This window comes from Tenrec ecaudatus, chromosome 18 (assembly GCF_050624435.1).
Source record: "Tenrec ecaudatus isolate mTenEca1 chromosome 18, mTenEca1.hap1, whole genome shotgun sequence".
Taxonomy (NCBI): Eukaryota; Metazoa; Chordata; class Mammalia; order Afrosoricida; family Tenrecidae; genus Tenrec; species Tenrec ecaudatus.
The window spans coordinates 5,123,862-5,144,536 of record NC_134547.1 but is presented as its reverse complement, the minus strand read 5'-3'; the positions used below and the strand labels follow the sequence as shown (position 1 = coordinate 5,144,536).

Genomic DNA, 20,675 nt, shown 5'->3' with positions numbered 1-20,675 from the left:
TGGCCTCGTCCATCATCTCGCCCACCCGTCTGCCATGCCTCCCCTCCTTGTGGTCCCGACTCCTACTGCTAAAGGCTCCTCTTCCTATCTTGCTCTGAAATTGGCTCAATGGCTGTAAGTTTTTGGTGCTTGTTTTTCACTCGTAAAAGATTCGCCCTTTCTCTAGATTTGTTCTCTTTTCTCCCGGTTTCCTTGGCACCTGTCGTTGCAGGCGCCCCTCCGAGGCCTCTCTATTTTGGCATCGCGTCACGGCTCTCCCTCCTTCTCTTCAAGAGCTGTGTTCTCTCACAGTGGCCCTGTCTCCCCCGGCCTCTCATCCACACGGGCACAGACACGGAGTGAGGTGCCCGCTGCCCGAGAAGGGCGTACTTTGCAAGGGATGCGACGGGAGGTGAAGCTCGCGAGGTGCCACCGGAACGACAAGGACCCCTTCCTCCCTCCCCCGCGTCCCCGCACTTCCATAAGGGGGGTCGGTGAATGGGCCGAGGCTGCGCAGGGCGGCCGGGTCTGGGGGAGATGTGGGCGTCTCAAAAGGCCAGGCCCAGGGAGGAGGCGCAGGGCCGGCGAGTGGTCCGTGAGGTGCGGGGCGACGGTCCTGCATCCATCCCCGGTGAGGCCTGGACGAGGCGCGGGGCGGGAGCGGCGCAGGAAAAGGCCTGTGCAGGGACCCGCTCCCGGGCGTCTGACGCCCCAAGGGCCGCGGCCGGCCGGTTGGCGGCGGAGCAGGGGTCGCTGGAGGCGGGCAAGGGCAGCCCGGGACTTGAACGTTCAGAGTGACCCCCGGAGCCGCCAGGGGACGGCCGAGGCTGCGAAGCGCGGATTTAAACCAGAAAGTCGGAAAGTCACTCACCCGCTGGGACTTAACTCTCGGCCCGCCAGCTTCCGCGTCTGGAAGCAACTGCGCCTGCGCGCGGCCGGTGATGACGTAGCACGCAGGGCGGGGCCTGAGCGTCGGAAGAAGCACTGAAGGAGGATGCCTAGGGACTCAGCCCTCCCGGCCACCTGGTGCGCTTCGGGTTACTGTTACTTAGCAAGGTCGGCTTTTTTTCTTTCTTTTTTAAAAAATGGTTTTGACTTTTATGGAGCCGGTGGCCCGCTTATATCCCATGAAAACGCCTGAATCTCCAGCAGACTTGCCCTCGGTAGATTATTTTTAACTTTTTTTTTACAGTTTAACGTAAAAACTGAACAGGTGAGATATTTCCATGGTAAAAAAGCATTGCCACCGAATCAAGCCAAATGCCAAACCCACGGAAATAGAGTTGATTTTAACTCGTTAGGGCAATATGGGAGTTGTTTAAGACTGAATCGTTGCGGGAGCCTATAGCCCAGACAATCTGATCTTTCTGCCTGAAAGCAGCTGCGTGGTTTTGATTGTATGACCTTGCTGTTAGCAATCCAGTGTTTAACCCACACCGCTACCAGAGTTCCTCATATAGAAAGAATCCTTTATTAAATAGATATTGAAAGATGCACCTATTGCTTCTCTATCTCTAGGCCTATACACTTCTTTTTTTAATTTATTTTTTTTTAATTTTAACAATTTATTAGGGGCTCATACAATTCTTATCACAGTTCATACATATACATACATCAATTGTATAAAGCACATCTGTACAGTCTTTGCCCTAATCATTTTTTTCTCCTCTTTTCTTTTTTTACATTTTATTAGGGACTCATACAACTCATCACAATCCATACATATACATACATCAATTTTTAAAGCACATCCATACATTCCCTGCCCCAATCATTCTCAAGGCATTTGCTCTCCACTTATGCCCCTTGCATCAGGTCCTCTTTTTTTTTCCCCTCCCTCCCCTTTCCCCCCTCCCTCGTGTGCCCTTGGTAATTTATACCTCGTTATTTTGTCATATCTTGCCCTATCCGGAGTCTCCCTTCCCCCCTTCTCTGCTGTCCCTCTCCCAGGGAAGAGGTCACATGTGGATCCTTGTAATCAGTTCCCCCTTTACAACGCACTCACCCTCCACTCTCCCAGCATCGTCCCTCACACCCTTGGTCCTGAAGGTATCATCCACCCTGGATTCCCTGTACCTCCAGCCCTCATATGTACCAGTGTACAGCCTCTGTCCTATCCAGCCCTGCAAGGTAGAATTCGGATCATGGTAGTTGGGGGGAGGAAGCATCCAGGATCTGGGGGAAAGCTGTGTTCTTCATCGGTACTACCTCGCACCCTAATTAACCCATCTCCTCTCCTGAACCCCTCTATGAGGGGATCTCCATTGGCCGACACTTGGGCCTTGGGTCTCCACTCTGCACTTCCCCCTTCATTTAATATGGTATATATATATACATATACATATACACATATATACACCTACATACACACACTTATATCGTGTTTTTTTTTCTTGCATGATGCCTTATACCTGGTCCCTTGGCACCTCGTGATTGCACTGGCCGGTGTGCTTCTTCCATGTGGGCTTTTTTGCTTCTGAGCTTGGTGGCCGCTTGTTCACCTTCAAGCCTTTAAGACCCCAGACACTATCTCTTTTGGGCCTATACACTTCTGAGGGCAGTGTTTCCATCGCTCAAACCCTTCCTCAAAGAATTTTGTGCTCTTCGCCAGTTTTGAGATGAGTGTCCTTTGAAATTCTCATAGGCCAGCCCTTGTTACATTCAAAGACCAAGCATCACCATGAATCAAAGACAAACACAAACAAAACCCTTCAGCCCAATTTTCCTGACTTTGTGTATGTGTTACAAATACAGTCTCTAATTTTCTTGTAACTTATTCCTGTGTCCTTTGAGAAACTCTATTAAGATTACCCGCTTTGGGAACCCCAAATAGACATAATTTTCTGAACTCACCTGTTAACTGCACATGGTTGGTACTTGGGCTTAATGAAGAAAGAACTTGAGGCAGGGTGGTTAACGTAGCCTGCTTGTTCTTTCCAGGGTGTGGGGTTAGCAGTTGTGTGGTTTTTAGCTGTTCTGTGTGCTTGTAATTTCCCTTTGGGTGGTTTTGAAGACAGGATTCCTGAGCCCCTCTCTGCATTAAAGGCACTTCAGTTATCTGTGTCTCCTATACAAATAAAAACGTGAAATATGCAATTATGCCTGTGAAAAGGTGCAGCTCCATCCTGAAACCCTCAGATCACTACCATTTTCCTCATGGTCTCAGGAGACATAGACTCACCCCTGTACTCAGAGCCTGAAGGTGGGGACATGGAGAGTAAAGGATTTGCTAACTTCGGTCATCAACCTTTGCTTAAATAATAGCAATACTTTTAAACATAGATGCTTGGTTTTTATTCTTCGTTATATTTGCTATTCTTTCCTACACTTGAAATCAATGGTAAAATCAGTGCTTTTGAGCTAATTTTTTTTGGTGATAGAAGGTGCCAAAAAACTTAATTCATAAATGTAATGTAATTTAAAATCCACGTGATACTTGAGACTAACCACAACACATATTTTAAAGTTAAAAATTGTTATGGATAGTACCTATGGTAATTCAAATTATTCCCAAAATTCCTAATTCCAAATAGTCGTTCTGGTGTAGAAGCCATAGAAAATGAATTTTGAAGGGAAGCTTATTCTCTTTTATATAATGGATGTTTGATGATCATGTTTCCAGTAGCCTCATTGCTACTTTCAGTAATTTTTTTTCTGGTATAATACAATCATAAAGCTTTAATCAAAATGCCTAGATTTGGGGTCAATAGTAAAAATCCAAGTCAGCCCTCTGTTGAAGAACCAAATCTCTCATTGTCTAGAGTACACAGACAATTCCAATTGGGCAGACAGCAAGAGATGTATGATGACCAGAAGCAGCGAAGTGGTGGCAGCAGCGGTCCTGCGGTGGCAGACAGGGTGGTGGATTCCCTGGTCCATGGAAGGAGAAAGCTGTGTTTTATGGCAGAAAGCTTCCATTCCCAGTGGTGTGCTTTCTCACCAGAGCAGTTTATTACTTGCCTAGACCAAGAATTAGAGTATCCTGCCTGTAAGTATGGCTGTTAAGAAGCTGATAAAATAAGTGTATCCTGAGCATGTGACTCTGAATTGTAACCAGCTACTTCCCCAATAAAGCCCACAATCATGAGTACTATGTTTGAGTTCTCGGTGGCCCTTGCAATGGAGTATAAACCCAGCAGAGCAGATAGATGGCTGTGGGGTGGATGCTTGGTGTCAGCATTGGTAAAAAGGTTGGCGTGTGGAGCTGTTATGACCTTTGACTACAGAAATACTTGGCTTTGGGGTGATACTGGTGCCAATTCCCCTCCTCACCACTTGTCTAGAAGTCAAACATTGTTTCCATTCCATTTTTATACACTCGAAAAATGTGTACACTTCCCCCAATAAAATTTTTAAAGCCACCCCCCCCAAAATGTGTATATTTCATCTTTATTTGTCTTAGGTTGCCAATATTTAATTTGCCCATTGCTATCAAAGCAGTTAGTCTCAGAAACCCACAAGGCAGTTGTGGTAGTTACATAATCTGGTGTCGACTTGAGAATATTAAGAATGAAGGAATGGAGTTTAGCCTGTCAATTAAGTTGCAGCTTGAAGACCTCTTATTTGGAGGCATGACAGAGATAAATAGCTCATGGGGCCAGATACACTCACTCCCTGTGAGATATTCCTGTTGATAAGGCACATGGAGCTACCCTGATAGAGCCAGAGCCCTGAAGCTGGAGAAGCCACATGGAGACCCACACCAGCGCTTAGATGCTTCAACTGCCACTGGATCCACATGACTTTCCACCCACTGGCCTGTCATCTTCCTGCACTCAGTGTCATTTTATGTGTTTTGTGTCTGAAGAGGAATTTATAGACCGGTATTGGGCATATGGACTAATGTTTGACTTGTGGATTTGATCTGGACTGGGATGTTTTCTTAATATACAATTACTCTTTATATAAAGCTCTTTCTTATGCATGAGTGTCTATGAAATTGGTTTCTCTAGTCAACCCAGACTAACACAGTAGCTCTGCCCTGCCCTGTAAGGCCACTCAGTTAGCACTGATTCCATGGCAGTGAGTTGAGAGAATCAAGCCAGTGTCTGAGACAAGAAGTTGGAACTTTGCGCATTTATATCCATAGCAAATTCCAGTCCAGAGCAAGTGACCAGAGTACAGTAATTTACATGAAATCAGTGTCAACCAGCTATTTGCTCTGGTTATGATTATTTCATGCCTAGCCAGCCAAGCTAGGTCAATGGGGTCCTTGCAATAGTCTTGAGGACCTACAAACCTCTCTGCACTTCAGAATAGCCAGTCACTTATCCCTCATCCCTAGCCCCTAAGGGCTAGGTTGGTGGGCACCACCCAGAGGTCCCGGTATCCACTAATTCCTTGAACTTCAGACTAGTGTCACCTCCCTCTCATTTCTAGTTCACGTGAGCGAGGTCAACAGGTGCCATGGGGTATGTTCAAACATCTTGTCTCTTCACTGCTGAGCTCTGCACCTCCACCTCCACCCCCAACCCCCTCCCATTTCTACTCATTTGGTGGCCACAGGGAGTCACCTGAAGCAAGTATACCAGGTTGTCTACTTACTGGGGCCCTTCAACTTCCAGTCGGAGAACGTATTGCTTTTTTTTGATACCTCCAACCGTAAGCTGCTTGTTCAAAATTCAAAACTTGCTCCTCATGGCATCCATCAAATGCAAATATCCTGCTGAGTTTCGTGGTTATGCATGGGTCTCAAATTACATATATACACAGGTAGATATATGCATATATCTATATATAACTTCCAAGGTTCTGGGTAGGACTTGGCTTTTCTTTTGTACAATTTTCTATTTGGTTTCCACGAACCACTATAAATCAAATTGATTTTTAAAGTAAACAACTTGTACTACTTTTTATTGTAACCCCTACAGTTTGACATTCTTTCTGCTTTTTCCCCGTTTATCATTTTCATATGTCCTTTTCTATTTCTTCCTGCATTCTGATGCTATGTCTGGTAAATGCTGCACTTTGATCTAGAGTCGGTGATTCTAGGGAGCTGTATTATACTGTCCCAGCATATGCATCTGATAGGCCTGGATATTGTGAGAAACCCACGCCAGATTCAGAGGACATGGAATGTATGATGTCACTGCTCAAATTAGGCTTGTAGCCAAGAAAGGGTGCTGAGGGGCCATGCATGTCAGAGGCTTGCGTGAGCTCATGCCGTAAAGTGAGCTGTCCTGCACTGGCCAATGACATGCTCTCAAGGCCAGGAAGTCTTCCGGATTCTACTTACATGCTTCCGAAACCTGACCCTGTATTATACCATGCTACCTCCTTAAAAAAACCACTTAACCGTAAGTACAATTCTGGGGGAAGTTGCAGAGAGGGGCCAAATATAAATGAGGGACAAAATAGTGCAAAAGGAAATGGAGAGGGGCTAGTATCAGATGGAATGGTACAGCAGCTTGGAGCATAGACAATTGGAAGTCATAGCAACACATTCCGAACTTCAAGCACAAAACACAAGGTAGCCATTTCCAGAAGTTTTAGCTAAATTGCATAAAAAGTTTATTACTGAGATAAATGCTCCTTTCACCTCTCATAAGCTTTAACAAACCATCACAATCTTTTAATTATACAGTATCACAGGTTGCTTGTTCAAGACTAGAGTTCTCCCTTGTATGAATTCTGGAGTCATAGTGAAGTGAAACGACTTATGGCCCTGCTACTTCTTTGTAATTCCCACCAAATGATTGGTTGAGACAATGCAAATAGGTGTAGGGAACTCTTAACTTGAAGGTTGGTCAGTTTGGCCATGCTTCTGAGCGTGAGAGGCACCTCAGAAGCAGGGACAGATTCCCATCGTCACCTCCAAGTCAGAAGTGGAGCACCTGAGAAACCCTGTCTGAAGTGGCAGAGGAGCCGCATTGGCCCTGTTGTGAGAGTGAGGCAGAGCAGCGGGTAGGCTTCCTGGTCCAAGGAGGCACCGGCCAAGGGACCCTGTGGACAGTCTGAGAATCAGAGACTTGGCTGCTGGGTGAGACAAGGCGCTGCCGTGGAGCAGTTACCGTGTCCTTGAGGTTTTCTGAATGTGGTCTGTGGAAACCTGTTACCTTCCCAAATAAAACTCCCTAGTCATGGCTAATGTCTGATCACCGTGTGGTCCCAGCCGACACATGGTCAAACCCAGCAGGTGCTACGGGAGGAATACTTAGTGTCAGAATAAGGTCAGCGTAGTGTAGGGCGGAGAGGCATGTCTGACCTCCTGGTGGCAACCGGCCTGGGGCTGGTGAGTTAGATTCTCCTCTGTTGTGTACCAAAGGCCATATATGACTGCCCTGTCTTCTCAGCAGTCTGTTGTAAGAATTAACTGTAATGTATCAGGGTCTTCACTATGAATTCCGAGACGGTTCATAAATATCAAATTTGCCATATACATTGCATTTACATGGTTTCATCAGCTCTGGTAGTACTGTCAGAAGAGCGTTGGACTGCTAACCACGAGGTCAGTGGTTCCAAACCCACCAGCTGGTACTCAGGAGAAAGAGGCTTTTTGGTCCTATAAAGATGTAAAGCTTTGGAGAGTGGTGATACCGGGAGGGTAGGGTAGAGAGGCGGAACCGATGACAAGGATCTACATATAACCTCCTCCCTGGGGAATGGACAATAGCAAAGTGGGTGAAAGGGGACGTCGGGCAGGGCAAGATATGACAAAATCAATTATAAGTTATCAGTGGTTCATGAGGGAGGGGGGAGTGGGGAGGAAGGGGGAAAATGAGGAGCTGATGCCAGGGGCTTAGGTGGAGAGCAAATGTTTTGAGGATGAGGGTAACGAATGTACAAATGTGCTTTATACAATTGATGGATGTGTGGATTGTGAGGAGTTGTATGAGCCCCCAATATAATGATCTAAAAAAAATTTAAGCGTTGGAAACCCTTCAGAGGGTTCAGTCAGAATCGACTTGATGGCGGTGTTTGGGGTAGTCACGTATAAACTCAGTGCTGTCTAGCGGATACTGGCCCGGACATAAAGGTCTGTCATGCCATTTATTACGTGGAAGGGTTTCCCAAGTAAAACTTCGGAAATTCCACAAGATTTCATCTCTTGGTAAAATCAAGAGATTTTATCATACCCACAATTATGAGGTTTTTTGTACAGTATAAATCTTCTAATTAGTGAGACTTGGATCCTGGTTAAAGGCTTTTCCATTCACTGTATGACTATTTATAATAATTCCCTCCAGTATTATTCTGAGATCTGAGGCTTTCACCACGGCTTAAGCCTTTGTCACACTACATATGTATGTAGTATTTATATGTCACTATAGCAAATTTATATATGTAACTGTAATACACGTGACAAAGGCTTAATGGATATACATACTCCCCCCCCATGCCATTCACTTGTTAAAACGTTTTATTGTAGCTGTGGTGAAAGCTTATAAATTACTTTCCCAATCAATAATTTAAACACGTGTTATTCTGTGACAATGGCTGCAGTCCCCTCAAAGTAAAAGCCTTCTTCCCACTTGTTCCACTTTCCTCCTCCCCTCCCCTCTCTCCTACCTCTTTCTCCCTTCTGAGCTTTGATTTCAGGCACTCGCTGCCATTTACAGCTTATATTGGATTACTGTATTGAGGAGTACATTAAGCCCCGTTGTTTGGATTAAATCATAGGCCAACTGCTTGGCTAAAATCTCCCGTATAAATTTGATTATGTTCCCAAAGGACTGGTGAATGGTAAAAAGCCCTGTCACATTCATTACTTTTGTAAGGTTTCTCTCCACTATGAATTCGCTGATGTTTCAAAAGGCCCGATTTTCGGGCAAAGGCTTTACCACATTCAATACATCTGTAAGGTTTCTCTCCACTATGAGTATGTTGATGTTCAAAAAGGGCTGTTTTTCGGGTAAAAGCCTTCCCACATTCAATGCATTTGTAAGGTTTCTCTCTACTATGAATATGCTGATGTTCCAGAAAACCGGATTTTCGGGTAAAAGCCTTCCCACACTCAATACATTTGTAGGGCTTCTCTCCGCTGTGAATTCGCTGGTGCTCCACCAGTTTTAACCTTTCAGAAAAGGCCTTCCCACATTCAATGCATTTGTAAGGACTCTCCCCAGTATGAATTATCTTGTGTTTCCGAAAGACTGATCTACTGCTAAAAGTCTTACCACATTCATTGCACTTGAACGGTTTTTCTCGACTGTGAATTCGCTGATGCTCTACGAGACCTGACTTCTGGGTGAAAGCCTTGCCACAGTCAGCACATTTGAAAGGTCTTTCTCCAGTATGGCATCGCTGATGAGTTCGAAGGCTGGCAGGATGACTAAAGCTCTTGGCACACATATCACATGTGTATGGTTTTCCTATCATGTGGATTCGTTGGTGTCTGGTGAGATTGGAGCCCCATTTAAAGGCTTTCCCACATTCCTTGCATCTGTACTTCTGCTCTCCGGTGTGAATTTTCTTGTGATTCCAAAGGTTCGATGGCGTGTTGAAAGCTCTGCCGCATTCATTACATTTGTAAAGTTTCTCTCCGCTATGAATTTGCTGATGTTTCAGCAGACCTGATTTTCGTGTAAAAGCCTTGCCACATTCATTACACGCATAAGGTTTCTCTCCACTATGGGTACGCTGATGCTCCACAAGTGTTGATCTTCCAGAGAAAGCCTTACCACATTCAACACACTGGAAAGGTTTCTCTCTACTGTGAATTGTGTGGTGGCTCTTAAGGCTTGAACGCTGAGTGAAAACCTTGCCACACAAATTACATTTGTAAGGTTTCTCCCCAGTATGGATTCTCTGATGTTTAGTGAGGTTTGAGCTCCAGTTAAAAGTTTTGCCACAATCCTTACATTTGTAAGGTTTCTCTCTGCTGTGAGTTTTCTGGTGCGCTATCAACAAGGAAGGGTGCATGAACATTCCCCCACATTCATTAGAAATGCGGCTCTGGAGAGCAGGTGAAATACTTTGAAGAGGTGACAGTGAAGGTTCATTGTTGATCGCCGTCTCCAGTTGATGGCATTCATACATTTTCTGTCCGGTGTGCAATGGCTGCATTTCAGTCACATGTGACTGAAGGCTTAATTCAAGTGAATCATGAAAAACGGTCACATACTTGTTTCCTACCTCTGTTTTAACATGTTGAGCTCCTCTGGCTGAGAACATTTTGTTATGGGCCATTGTCACTCTGTTACTTCTTTCTCCTCCTCTCCACTGACTCCCACACTCATGCACATTTTCCATGACTTGCATGAACTGAAAATCCTCGATGCCATGGAAATCATTTCTTTCCAACATCACTCTCTGGAATAATGCTCCTTTATCAATGATTTCCCGTGCTGGTAATTCCTTGGTCATATGTGTAGAAAAGACATCTAAAATATAAAAAAAGCCATAAACTTCATATTAACAGTTGGAAAATATTCTATATCCCAGAGCAATTTTACACCAACATTTAACACATAAGAGAATTTTGAAACTTCTTCACTATAGTCTTCAAATATTTAGAACATAAAATTAATAGAGTTCTCCAATTAAAAAAGGATGCTTACATGAAATGCAGATCATTTTCAGGGAAGTCTAGTTTTAAATACACACATTTTGGAAAGACTATAAACCCTAAGGGAAAGAGATGAGTTGGGAATTCTGTGGTGGATTGTTTGGCTCTGCGGGTGGAAGCTATGGTATCTGTATTTCAAGACGCTGTAGACTCAATGTAGGTGAACAAAAGTCTGTAAACTTGAGACTTAAAACAGAATCAGAAGGAGCTGGTGAGTGGTTACAGGTGACAAAGTAAGGACAACTTCTTAAGCATACCCAAACAGCTTGAGGAAACAAGTTACTGCGCCTGAGGGACACCAAGGTCAATTCAAATAACAAGAGCTCACAAAGACAATGTTCTATATCCTGCTCTGGTCAGTAGCCAGTGGGGTCTTAAAAGCTCATGAGCAGAGGACCTGATGCAAAGGGCTTAAGTGGAGAGCAAATGCTTTGAGAATGATTGGGGCAGGGAATGTGCGGATGTGCTTTATACAATTGATGTATGTATATGTATGGATTGTGGTAAGAGTTGTATGAGCTCCTGATAAAATGTAAAAAAAGAAAAGAAGAGAAAAAAAAAGAAAATGATTAGGGCAAAGAATGTACAAATGTGCTTTATACAATTGATGTATGTATATGTATGGATTGTGATAAGAGTTGTATGAGCCCCTAATAAAATGTTAAAAAAAAAAAAAGCTCATGAGCAGCCATCCAAGATGCAACTACTGGTCTCTAATTGGAAGAAAGAAGAGTGATTAAAATGGGAAGGTACATGGAAAGAAAGAGCCTGATGCACAAACAAGACCATGCAAATATCGGTCTCCACAAGCCTGACATGAACAAAAAAAGTAGATGGTGCCCAACTACACTATACCTGCTATGAAAGGATCACATTAGAAGGTCTTGGAATGTGGACCGAAGCTCAAAACCACGAGATCACGCTTACTGGTCAGATGGAGAGATCTAGCCCGTGCCCTTCTCACCTCTGTGCTGGCAGACTCTACCTTTAAAATCCACAGGGAAAAATTTGCTCGAGGACAAAATGCAGAGGGCTGGACAAGAAGGGAAACAGGTGACACAGGGAGGAAGTGTATGAAATAGTAAATGTACGACCAGGATATTCTCCATGATCTTTACCTTCTTAATGAAGGGGCTTCAAAATAAATTCACAAGCCATGAAAGATAATGGCATTTTCCCCACATGCTTTGGAAGCGGCCTTTTGTTGTTGCATGCTCATTGAACTATGTGAAACGTCCTGTGACCCAGGAGCCCCCTCTCCAGGGAAGTCTACTGGCCTTAGGTTGCCCATTACAGAGGGGCAGGTTGGCTTAGCAGAAAAAGGAGACTGGCATTGCAGACTTTAGGAACTACAACAAGCTTCAGGAAAAAGTGTCCAAGCCTAGGAGAATACACTTCCTGTCTATGTAGACAGTGCTGACAAAGAGAACACATAAGCTATGGGCGTCAACAAAGGGCATCAGAGTTGGGGATCCCCTTGAGAAGGGTCTTTGTGCTCTGCCCATAAATGTAACCTGAGATCCCGAAAGACAGAGAGAAGGTTCCTGGGATCTCTAACAATTAGACAGCGTTTGACAACAACAGAAAATCAGATACAGTAGAGAAAATGTCAGCTCCGTGGGAAGATTTTGGGCACAGTAGTGGCTTGAGGGTAGATACAGGTTGTTTTGTAACCCAAGGGTCAAGATGAACACATACTATGTTAAATTCCAAGTAAAAACATTTATTGAGGAACAAAACAATTTGCAGTTCCCCCTGCGCCCCCCCCCACAAAAAATAAACACCAGGATCTCTTTGTCCAATATCTTTGGCAGCCTGCTGAGTAACAACCTCAAAAGTTCCTCCACATTCTCCTGATAAACACATTCTTGAAGTGTGCGGAAGCAGGAGTCACGGTATGTCTGAAGGGCTTGACTACCCAGAGAGGTCTAGTCAAAGTCCTATGCAATCTTCATCTGCAATCAAAGAGACAGCAAGGGTCTTGCTTGAGCACAGAACCAGGATAGAGGAGTCCTCAGCAATGGGCTTTAGGAACTGAGAACGCCAAATCACATGAAATCAAATATTAAAGGAGAAACCAAAGGGGCAAGACCCTTCCCCCCCTAGTCCCTATAAAAATCACACCAAAGATGCCAGCGTGACCAAGTGATAGCACGCTACAGGTTATAAAAGATCGCACCACTGGAGGACGGGATGGGACGCATCTGAGAAGGGCAAGGGGAAATTTCCTTTGAATGTTCGCATCAAATAAAGTTGAGTTTCCCCACCGAGGGAGAGTGTCCTCCAAATACAGACAAGGGTGTGATTTCCCTAACCATCTGACCGCTTACCTATTGTAGTGGAATGAACTGTGCCTTCCGAATTTTTATGTGGCAACTCTGTCCCCTGATACCTATGGATGTAAATCCCACTGGGGCCTGGGGGTTTCTTTGTTCTGTTAAGGAGGCCATTTGCAGACAGAAGTGAATAGATCAGTCCCTGTGGAAGACAGGATACACAGAGGGGAAGACACCGAACACATGAAGGTCACCAAGGAGCTAAGAAGCAGAAGCCGAGGAGACAATGACCTGCACCTACAGCTGACAGAACGTTCCCCTGTAGATGGTGCCCTGAACTTGAACTTCGTGCACTGTGACTGTGAAAAAATGTATCTGCTTGTTAAAGCCACCCACCTGCATGAAGCAGTCCTGCTACAGCAGCTCTAAGAAACTAAGACCCCTCTATTTCCGTCTCCGTATAGTTCCACCTACCTGGGTTTCCTGCTGGTTTCACTGTCTTCTCTACTGTCCGGGACTTTGTCTTTTTCTCCAAAATGGAAATAATATTCATCTCGGAGGGAGACATTCCTGCTGATTAGAAGAGAGATTATTGATGTAGCAACGGTGAAACATACACCTTTCCTCTAGTTCCTAAATGCTCCCCCCCCCCTTCACTATCATGACCCCAATTCTACCTTACAAATCTGGCTAGACCAGAGGATGTACACTGGTACAGACGGGAACTGGAAACACAGGGAATCCAGGGCAGATGACCCCTTCAGGACCAGTGGTGAGAGTGGCGATACTAGGAAGGTGGAGGTTAAGTCAGGTGGAAAGGGGGGAACCAATTACAGGGATCTACAAATAACCTCCTTTCTGGGGGACGGGCAACAGAAAAGTGGGTGAAGGGAGATGTCGGGCAGTGCAAGATATGACAAAATAATAATTTATAAAGTATGAAGGGTTCATGAGGGAGGGGAGGACGGGGAGGGAGGGGGAAAATGAGGAGCTGTTGCCAGGGCTTAGGTGGAGAGCAAATGTTTTGAGAATGATGAGGGCAATGAATGTACAAATGTGCTTTACACAACTGATGTATGTATGGATTGTGATAAGAGTTGTATGGGCCCCTAATAAAATGATTAAAAAAAACAAAACAAAGAGAGATTATATTGTGCTCTAGTTTTTGCTGAGTACAATGCAAGCCATTTGTTTGGTTTACAATGCCAGTTTTCTCTGGGCAAAAATTGCAAACATTTATCTACTAATTGCTTCCTTTGGAACACTTAGAGAATTAATCAAATACATAGATATCTAGGTCTCTTCCAAGAACTAAGCAACCAAAAGCACAGAAGTAAAGCCAGATTATTGAATATATTAAAAGTTGATGATAACATTTTTCCCTTATGCCTACGGTATGTTAGTACCAGTGTCCTAGAATGACAACCATCTAAAGAAAGCAACCAGTTAATGTGCCGATGCCGTATTTTGAAACTTCATTTCTGAGCTAACTTTGATCTCTGTCATAAGATTAGACATTTCACAATCCAGATTAGAGATGTCAAAATCCATCCAGACGAGGAGAACCTCCCAAGAGACTCACAGAGAAAAGGCGAAAATTCAAAAGGGCAGATCTACAGTTTTGGTGGGATTAGCTCACCGAGGAAAACCAAGTTGCCATAATTCTCCAACATCACATCCCAGTACAAAGTCCTCTGAGCAGGGTCCAGGCAGTCCCACTCCTCCTGAGAGAACTCTACGGCCACATCCCTGAATGACAACAGCCCCTGTTTTTTTTTAAACAAACAAAAAAATAAAAAAATCTCACATATTTCACAATCAGAAAACAAAGTTTTATTTGAACATAAAATGATAAAAGGAGAGAGGTATACAAGCAAATCAACTGATGTTAGAGGTTTATCAGAGACACATAAGATAACAGTGAGCAAGTTACATTTAACAAATTTTATCCTATTTTCCATTATGGGATAGGAAATATACTCCATCACTAGGAATTTCATCTTGGTAGATAACAGGAAAATAAGCAAATAATTCCATAGGCTTTGTAGCAGTGCTCCAGCATCTTGCCAGAATATTTTAAATCACTAGTGCATTATCCTAGATGTAAGCACCATTAAGTTGTCCACCAAGGAGGACCCCTCAGACAACTGGAAAGACGTCAAGGGACTCAGAAATGACCCCCACATCATTCTTTCTTACTGCAACAACAACAAAAATGTTCGTTAGGAGAACAGTCTGAGGATCTCCAAGAGTAAGCTATCTCTATGCTTACTAACATGAAAAATCCAAGATATGAAAATTTTCAAAAGTTGAAGAACAAAATATCACAACAAAACATTCACTGAAGTTTTTTTCTCAAAAATCACTTATAAAATAATGAGGGGTTAATGACAGAGGTGATGCATGATGCAGGAGGATGTGATGGGTAGGGAATGCTTAAGCTTACTCCCTATCAGTGGCACCATTTCTAGCTTTGTCACAAAATATGTCCATGCACGTTTAAAAGAAAAAATAAATAACAAAGGTGGAATTTCCCACCATTCCTACTGATGACAGAGTTCTATTCCTAGCAGCGGAATGACAACCATTTATATCTAAAACCCATTTGTTTGTTAAAGAAATATCAGTCTCTCTAAGGGATAGGTGTAGGGTTTACTTTACCACACAAAAAAGTGGTCTGTAGCCTATAATTTTGAGAGGTAACCTTGAAAACTTTAGATTTTCACCATCTTCAATGTCTGAGGGTTAAGATCATATGTAACCCAACAGGTTATGCCAATGAGGTGTCTCTTGGGTAGGAGCTGGTGAGGTCAGAAAAAGACCCTGTCACAATAGCCACCTGGGTACTTGCACATCCCAAAGAAGAGGGATGGCAGCTTGACTTACATAATGAGATACTCCACGGAGGCTCTATGGCTTCTCTGGTTGGTAAACGACAGCTAGGCACAAAAGTTTCAGCCACTGAAACCCTGAAACTCTATCAGACCTTATTTTTACGTCTCTTCATAAATATATATATATATAGTAAAACTGTAATGTTAAGGATGATACTTTCCATGAGTTGTATATTAACCCAAGGGAGAAATAGAAGCCAGTAGGTTAGAAGGCGGGGAGGGTGACAGGTGTAACCCTAATGTTACAGAGGCTATCCCAAATTTGTAGTCAGCAGGTCAAACGTGAGGGAGTCTAGAGAAATCTCTGAAAGTATAGGTGCACTCTGAAGTTTGGGGCCGCTTCAGCAGGCTGGCTATAGCTTTGGCTTTTAACTTGGGAAATCTGGTCTTATTCCAAGTGTTTAGACTCAGGGAAGTCTTACATGTACAGCTGGGGACAGAAAACAAACCAAAGAAAGGAACAGAATTGATAACAGATTATTGGCAGTGATGAAGTCATTCAGTATCAGAGAAATAAGAACAGGTATTAGATTTTCCCCCCAGCAGATGTGCTGTGAATGGTTTAAAGAACCTCCTACTATTAAATGTTTAAATTGATTCCATATTTTAAAACTGATGATGGAAAAAAAGTATCTTCTATCACGGATGTCTGTTATTGAATCCCCTCTCACTGATATCTATTACCAAACTTTCCATTCTATCCCCAATCATTACTTTGGAGCAATAACACACAATCATTTGCTTAGCTTTAAGTAGATCATAATCAGGGAGAGAAAATGAACAATTACAAGTTCCCCTTTCCAGGAATTTTCTGTTGCTACTACAGATTAATATAGTGTATAAATGTGTGGTTGCTAGGCCCACAAAGAGCGGGTCTACTCCCCCAACTCCCAACCAACACTGGCCTGAAGTCTTTACCATAAGGCTCCTCACATGGCTCACATGGAGCCTCTGCTTAAGTTCTAGGTCACTGGGCCATCATGGAGTTAAGTGGGAATGAGCTTGTTAGTCAGGATATGTCAGTGTCAAGAGGAGATAAACAAATTCTTAGCACAGCATTACAGAGAGGAGAGGACAGAGCAGTCAACTGAGAACATTGCGTGTACCTGGGAAAAAGCCATTCTGCTCTCTCTTTTATCTTCTCCTCCTTGGAACTTTTTTTCTCAGGCAAGATTAGTGTTGAGAAGTCAATCCTGAATGAACAAATCATGCTGTTAGATGCCTGAATGAACACGCCTCTTTCCGGGGCCAGACTCACACACATCTATATTCTTTATTTTATCATAACTCAAAATACCAATCAATAATGGACAGTGTTGTGTACTTTTGAAGCGTTTTCCATCTAAGCTTGGAGCAGCTCTTAGCTGAGACCTGGAGAAGTTCACGGGGAATACAGGAGGTCAGAGGATCATTTATGTACATTTAAACGTAGCGAGGTCTTGAGAGGCCCAGCAGAGATGTTGAACAGCCACGTGGAACCATGAGTCTGAGATTCAGAAGAGCTTAGGCTGGAGATGTGAAGGTGTTTAAAATTGAGACATTAGATAATGGGAAAAGGCTGTGGATGTACACAGAAATAAAGATCCAAAACCTGCTCCCCTGGGTGCTGACAAGTGATAAATGAAGCGAATACAGAGAGACTGAATTTCAAAGAAGTGTTCCGAGAAAGAGGCAATGATCAACGTGGAATACGCGGCTGCCTGAATGAGGGCTCAGTGTAAGCAATAAGCCGTGTGCACATTTCATCAAGGTGATAAAAGCCGTTTGTGAAAAACACAAAGCTAACCAGACACTCAATGGACAAGGACTGGAAGCTTTCGCAGGGGGATTAGGACCAAGGTGAGGATGTCTACCCTCAACACTACTTTTCAACAACATAAAGTCCTAGACAGAGCACTCCGGGCACTAAATAAATAAATAGATAGATAGATAGATAGATAGATAGATAGATAAACAAATGGCACCCTGATTAGGAAGGAAGAAATAAAACCATCCCTTTTCTTAGACGATGACTGTGTTGAGTGAACATACAGAATCTTATGTACAACAGAACGAGGCACTGCCTCCACGTCCTCCTCCATCTTCCCGGTTGTGCTAAGTTTGAATTACAACCACTGTGTAATCTATCTCGTTGAGACCCTTCCTCTTTTACACTGACACTACATCATAATCTCTTTTTTTGGAAAGAGCCAATGGATAAACTAGGGGTCATCAGCCAGAACAAGGTCAGAAGCTGACTGAACAGGCCATCAATTGATCCTTATGCAGGTTCAGGCTGAATGTGAATAAAAGTAAAGCAAGTCCACAAGAACCAAAATATGATCTTGAGCATATCCTAATGGAATTTAAGAACAGATCTGACACATGGAGCAATCAGGACTGGAAACCAGAGGAACTGTGGGATAACACCAAGAACAACATGCACGAAGAAAACAAAAGATAAGTACAGATATAGGAAAGGATGACAAGACTAAGTGGATGTCAGAGGAGATCCCAAAAGAGTCTAGAGACGCTAAAGTGACTGGAAGAAATAAATGAGTGGAACAGAAATTTTCAAAAGGCAGCTTGAAAAGATAAAGTGCTATTTCATAATGAAATGGACAAAGACTTGAAGTTAAAAAACCCAAAGGGATCAACAGGCTTGGGACTCTCTCAAACTGAAAGAACTGAAGAACAAACACTAAGTTCTATGTTATAATACTGAAGGAGTCTATGAACAAACTATCGAATGACGTAGGAAGAATCAAAAGAAGATGGATGGAGTGCACAATCAATGTATTAAAGGAATTGGTCCACGCTCAACCATTTCAAGCAGAAACATTTAAGTGACAACCAATGGTAATGAACAATGAAGTCTACCTGTAATGAAAGCATTAACGAAAACGAAAACCAAAAAAATCACTGCCATCGAGTCAATGCTGACTCATAGCAACTCTATACGACAGAACCACCACCACCACTACCACCATCACCACCCACCCCCCGCCCCAAGAGTTCCCGAGACTGTAACTCCTTATGGAATTAGAAAGCCCCATTATACTACATGGGGTAAATTATCAAGTCATTAACATGCAAGTAGACTTTTGCTGAAAATAATGTAAAAATGGTTGTTGTAGTACAAAAATAGGAAGCTGCCAGGAATTCACACTGGATTCAGAAGAGGATATGGTACAAGGGATATCAATACTGACGGTAGATGGATCATGGATAAAAGCAAGAGATACAAAGATGCTTACTCTTGTTTTATTAACTATACAAAGGCATTTGACTGTGTGGATCATACCAACCTATCAAATCTGGAATTCCGGTGTGTTTACTTGTGCTCCCAGGAGCCTTGGTGGCAGAGGGGATCACACGCCAGGCTGTTAACAACAAGGTCAGTGTTTCAAACTCATCGGCAGCTCCTCGGGGGAAAAATGAGGCTTTCTGCTCCTGTAAAAATTTACAGCCTCTCAGCCGACTTGATAGCGATGAGTTTGGTTTTAGTCTTTTATTGTGTGCTCATGTGGAACCTGTGTATTGACCAAGAAGCAGTTGTTTGTGTAGAAAGGGGATATTGAATGGTATAAATGTTACTAAAGTAAATTAAACCCTGAATGGTATAAATGTTACTAAAATAAATTAAACCCAAACCCACTGCCATCAATCAATCCAACGCACGGCAACCCTGTAGGACAGACAGAACTGTCTCTTTGGGTTTTTCCACAAGTGTTCACTGCACGCTCTTCACAACAGCCAGATGGTGGAAACATTCTAAATGTTGTTTGACAGATATAAGCTAAAAAATGGTATTATTTAGCCAGAAAGAGAACTAGAGTTCTGATGCACGTCCCTCCACACATGAATGAATGTCGGAACCACCACCTGGTGCGTGAAGTCAGCTGCAAAAGGACACCCCTATGGCACAATCTCATTTATGTAAAACAGACAACTGCACAGTGACTTCAAACGTCTGTGGGACATTTCTATTGTCTTTTAATCCATCTTCCCATGAACTTTTAGAAGCCCTCTTAGAGACAGAAATAAAAGATTACTAGTGGTTACCAGGATAGAAGAGGGCACCTGATGACGTAGTGTGTTAGAAGTTGGGTTGCTAACTACAAGATCAGCAGTTTGAAACCACCAGCTGCTTGCTGTGCAGGAGAAAGCTGCTTTCTCTCTCATAAACCTGTTTCTGGTGGAAACACCCACTTGTAACCTACAGATTACTATTTTCAGAGAAAAAAATTTTAAGAGAAAAAAATTGCCTGGCTAATAGACTTCACTGCTTAAACTAGGTTTTGTATGTTACTAGAAAAGATTTTGTATGTTACTGATAAAATGTCATAGCCACAAAGTATGCACTGATGGTTTGACACAGTGGCTCCAACAATGGGCTCCAACAGAAAAAACTGTGAGGATGGTGCAGGGCTCAGCAGTGTTTCATTCTGCTGCACACAGGATTGACATGAGTGGGAACCGACTCACCAGCACCTAACAACAGCAGCATGCATTGAAACACTCTAGCATTACTTACTTGGCGTGAACAAATGTTTCCAATACAGACGCCATGGATTGGATTGTGTTCTGTAACAATATGTGTCAACTTGGCTGGACCATGATTCTCTGCTTTGGCAATTATGCATCGTCCATCCCCCATGGTTTCATCCGCCGAGCCATCAATTGTATAAGGATTACGGTGTTCATGCAGCACCCCTTAATCTCATCACATCGCTGATCGGATCTAAGGAGGGTCCCTGGGATGTGTCCACCAATACTTTTTATTTCACATCAGGTAACAGGCAAGAGAAATGAGTAGAGAGAGACTAGAGGACCTACTATCACCGATAAAGAGCCAGGAGGGAAACACATCCTGTGGACCAAGAGCCGTGTGCTAGCAAACGCCTAGATCCAGGGAAAGACTAATACAAGCGGAGCTCTCCAAGGATTGCCAGGTCTCTCCAAACCGAACCAAGGTCACTGCCGTCAAGTCCATGCTGACTCACAGTGGACCCCCTGGGGGTTTCTGAGACTGTAATT

General features: G+C 43.4%; 1 protein-coding gene across 1 annotated transcript in view; it reads right to left on the bottom strand.

Moving 5' to 3' along the window:
- Window positions 1-20,675, bottom strand: part of LOC142432628 (uncharacterized) — a 38,880-nt gene that overhangs the window by 17,184 nt on the left and 1,021 nt on the right. The window contains exons 2-6 of the mRNA XM_075537850.1: window positions 16,763-16,849; window positions 14,402-14,528; window positions 13,237-13,332; window positions 8,605-10,301; window positions 592-806 (exon numbers count right to left, since the gene is read on the bottom strand). Coding sequence (XP_075393965.1) covers window positions 592-806; window positions 8,605-10,301; window positions 13,237-13,332; window positions 14,402-14,528; window positions 16,763-16,777 — 2,150 coding nt within the window. The 5' untranslated portion in view covers window positions 16,778-16,849. The remainder of the gene's footprint in view (window positions 1-591; window positions 807-8,604; window positions 10,302-13,236; window positions 13,333-14,401; window positions 14,529-16,762; window positions 16,850-20,675) is intronic.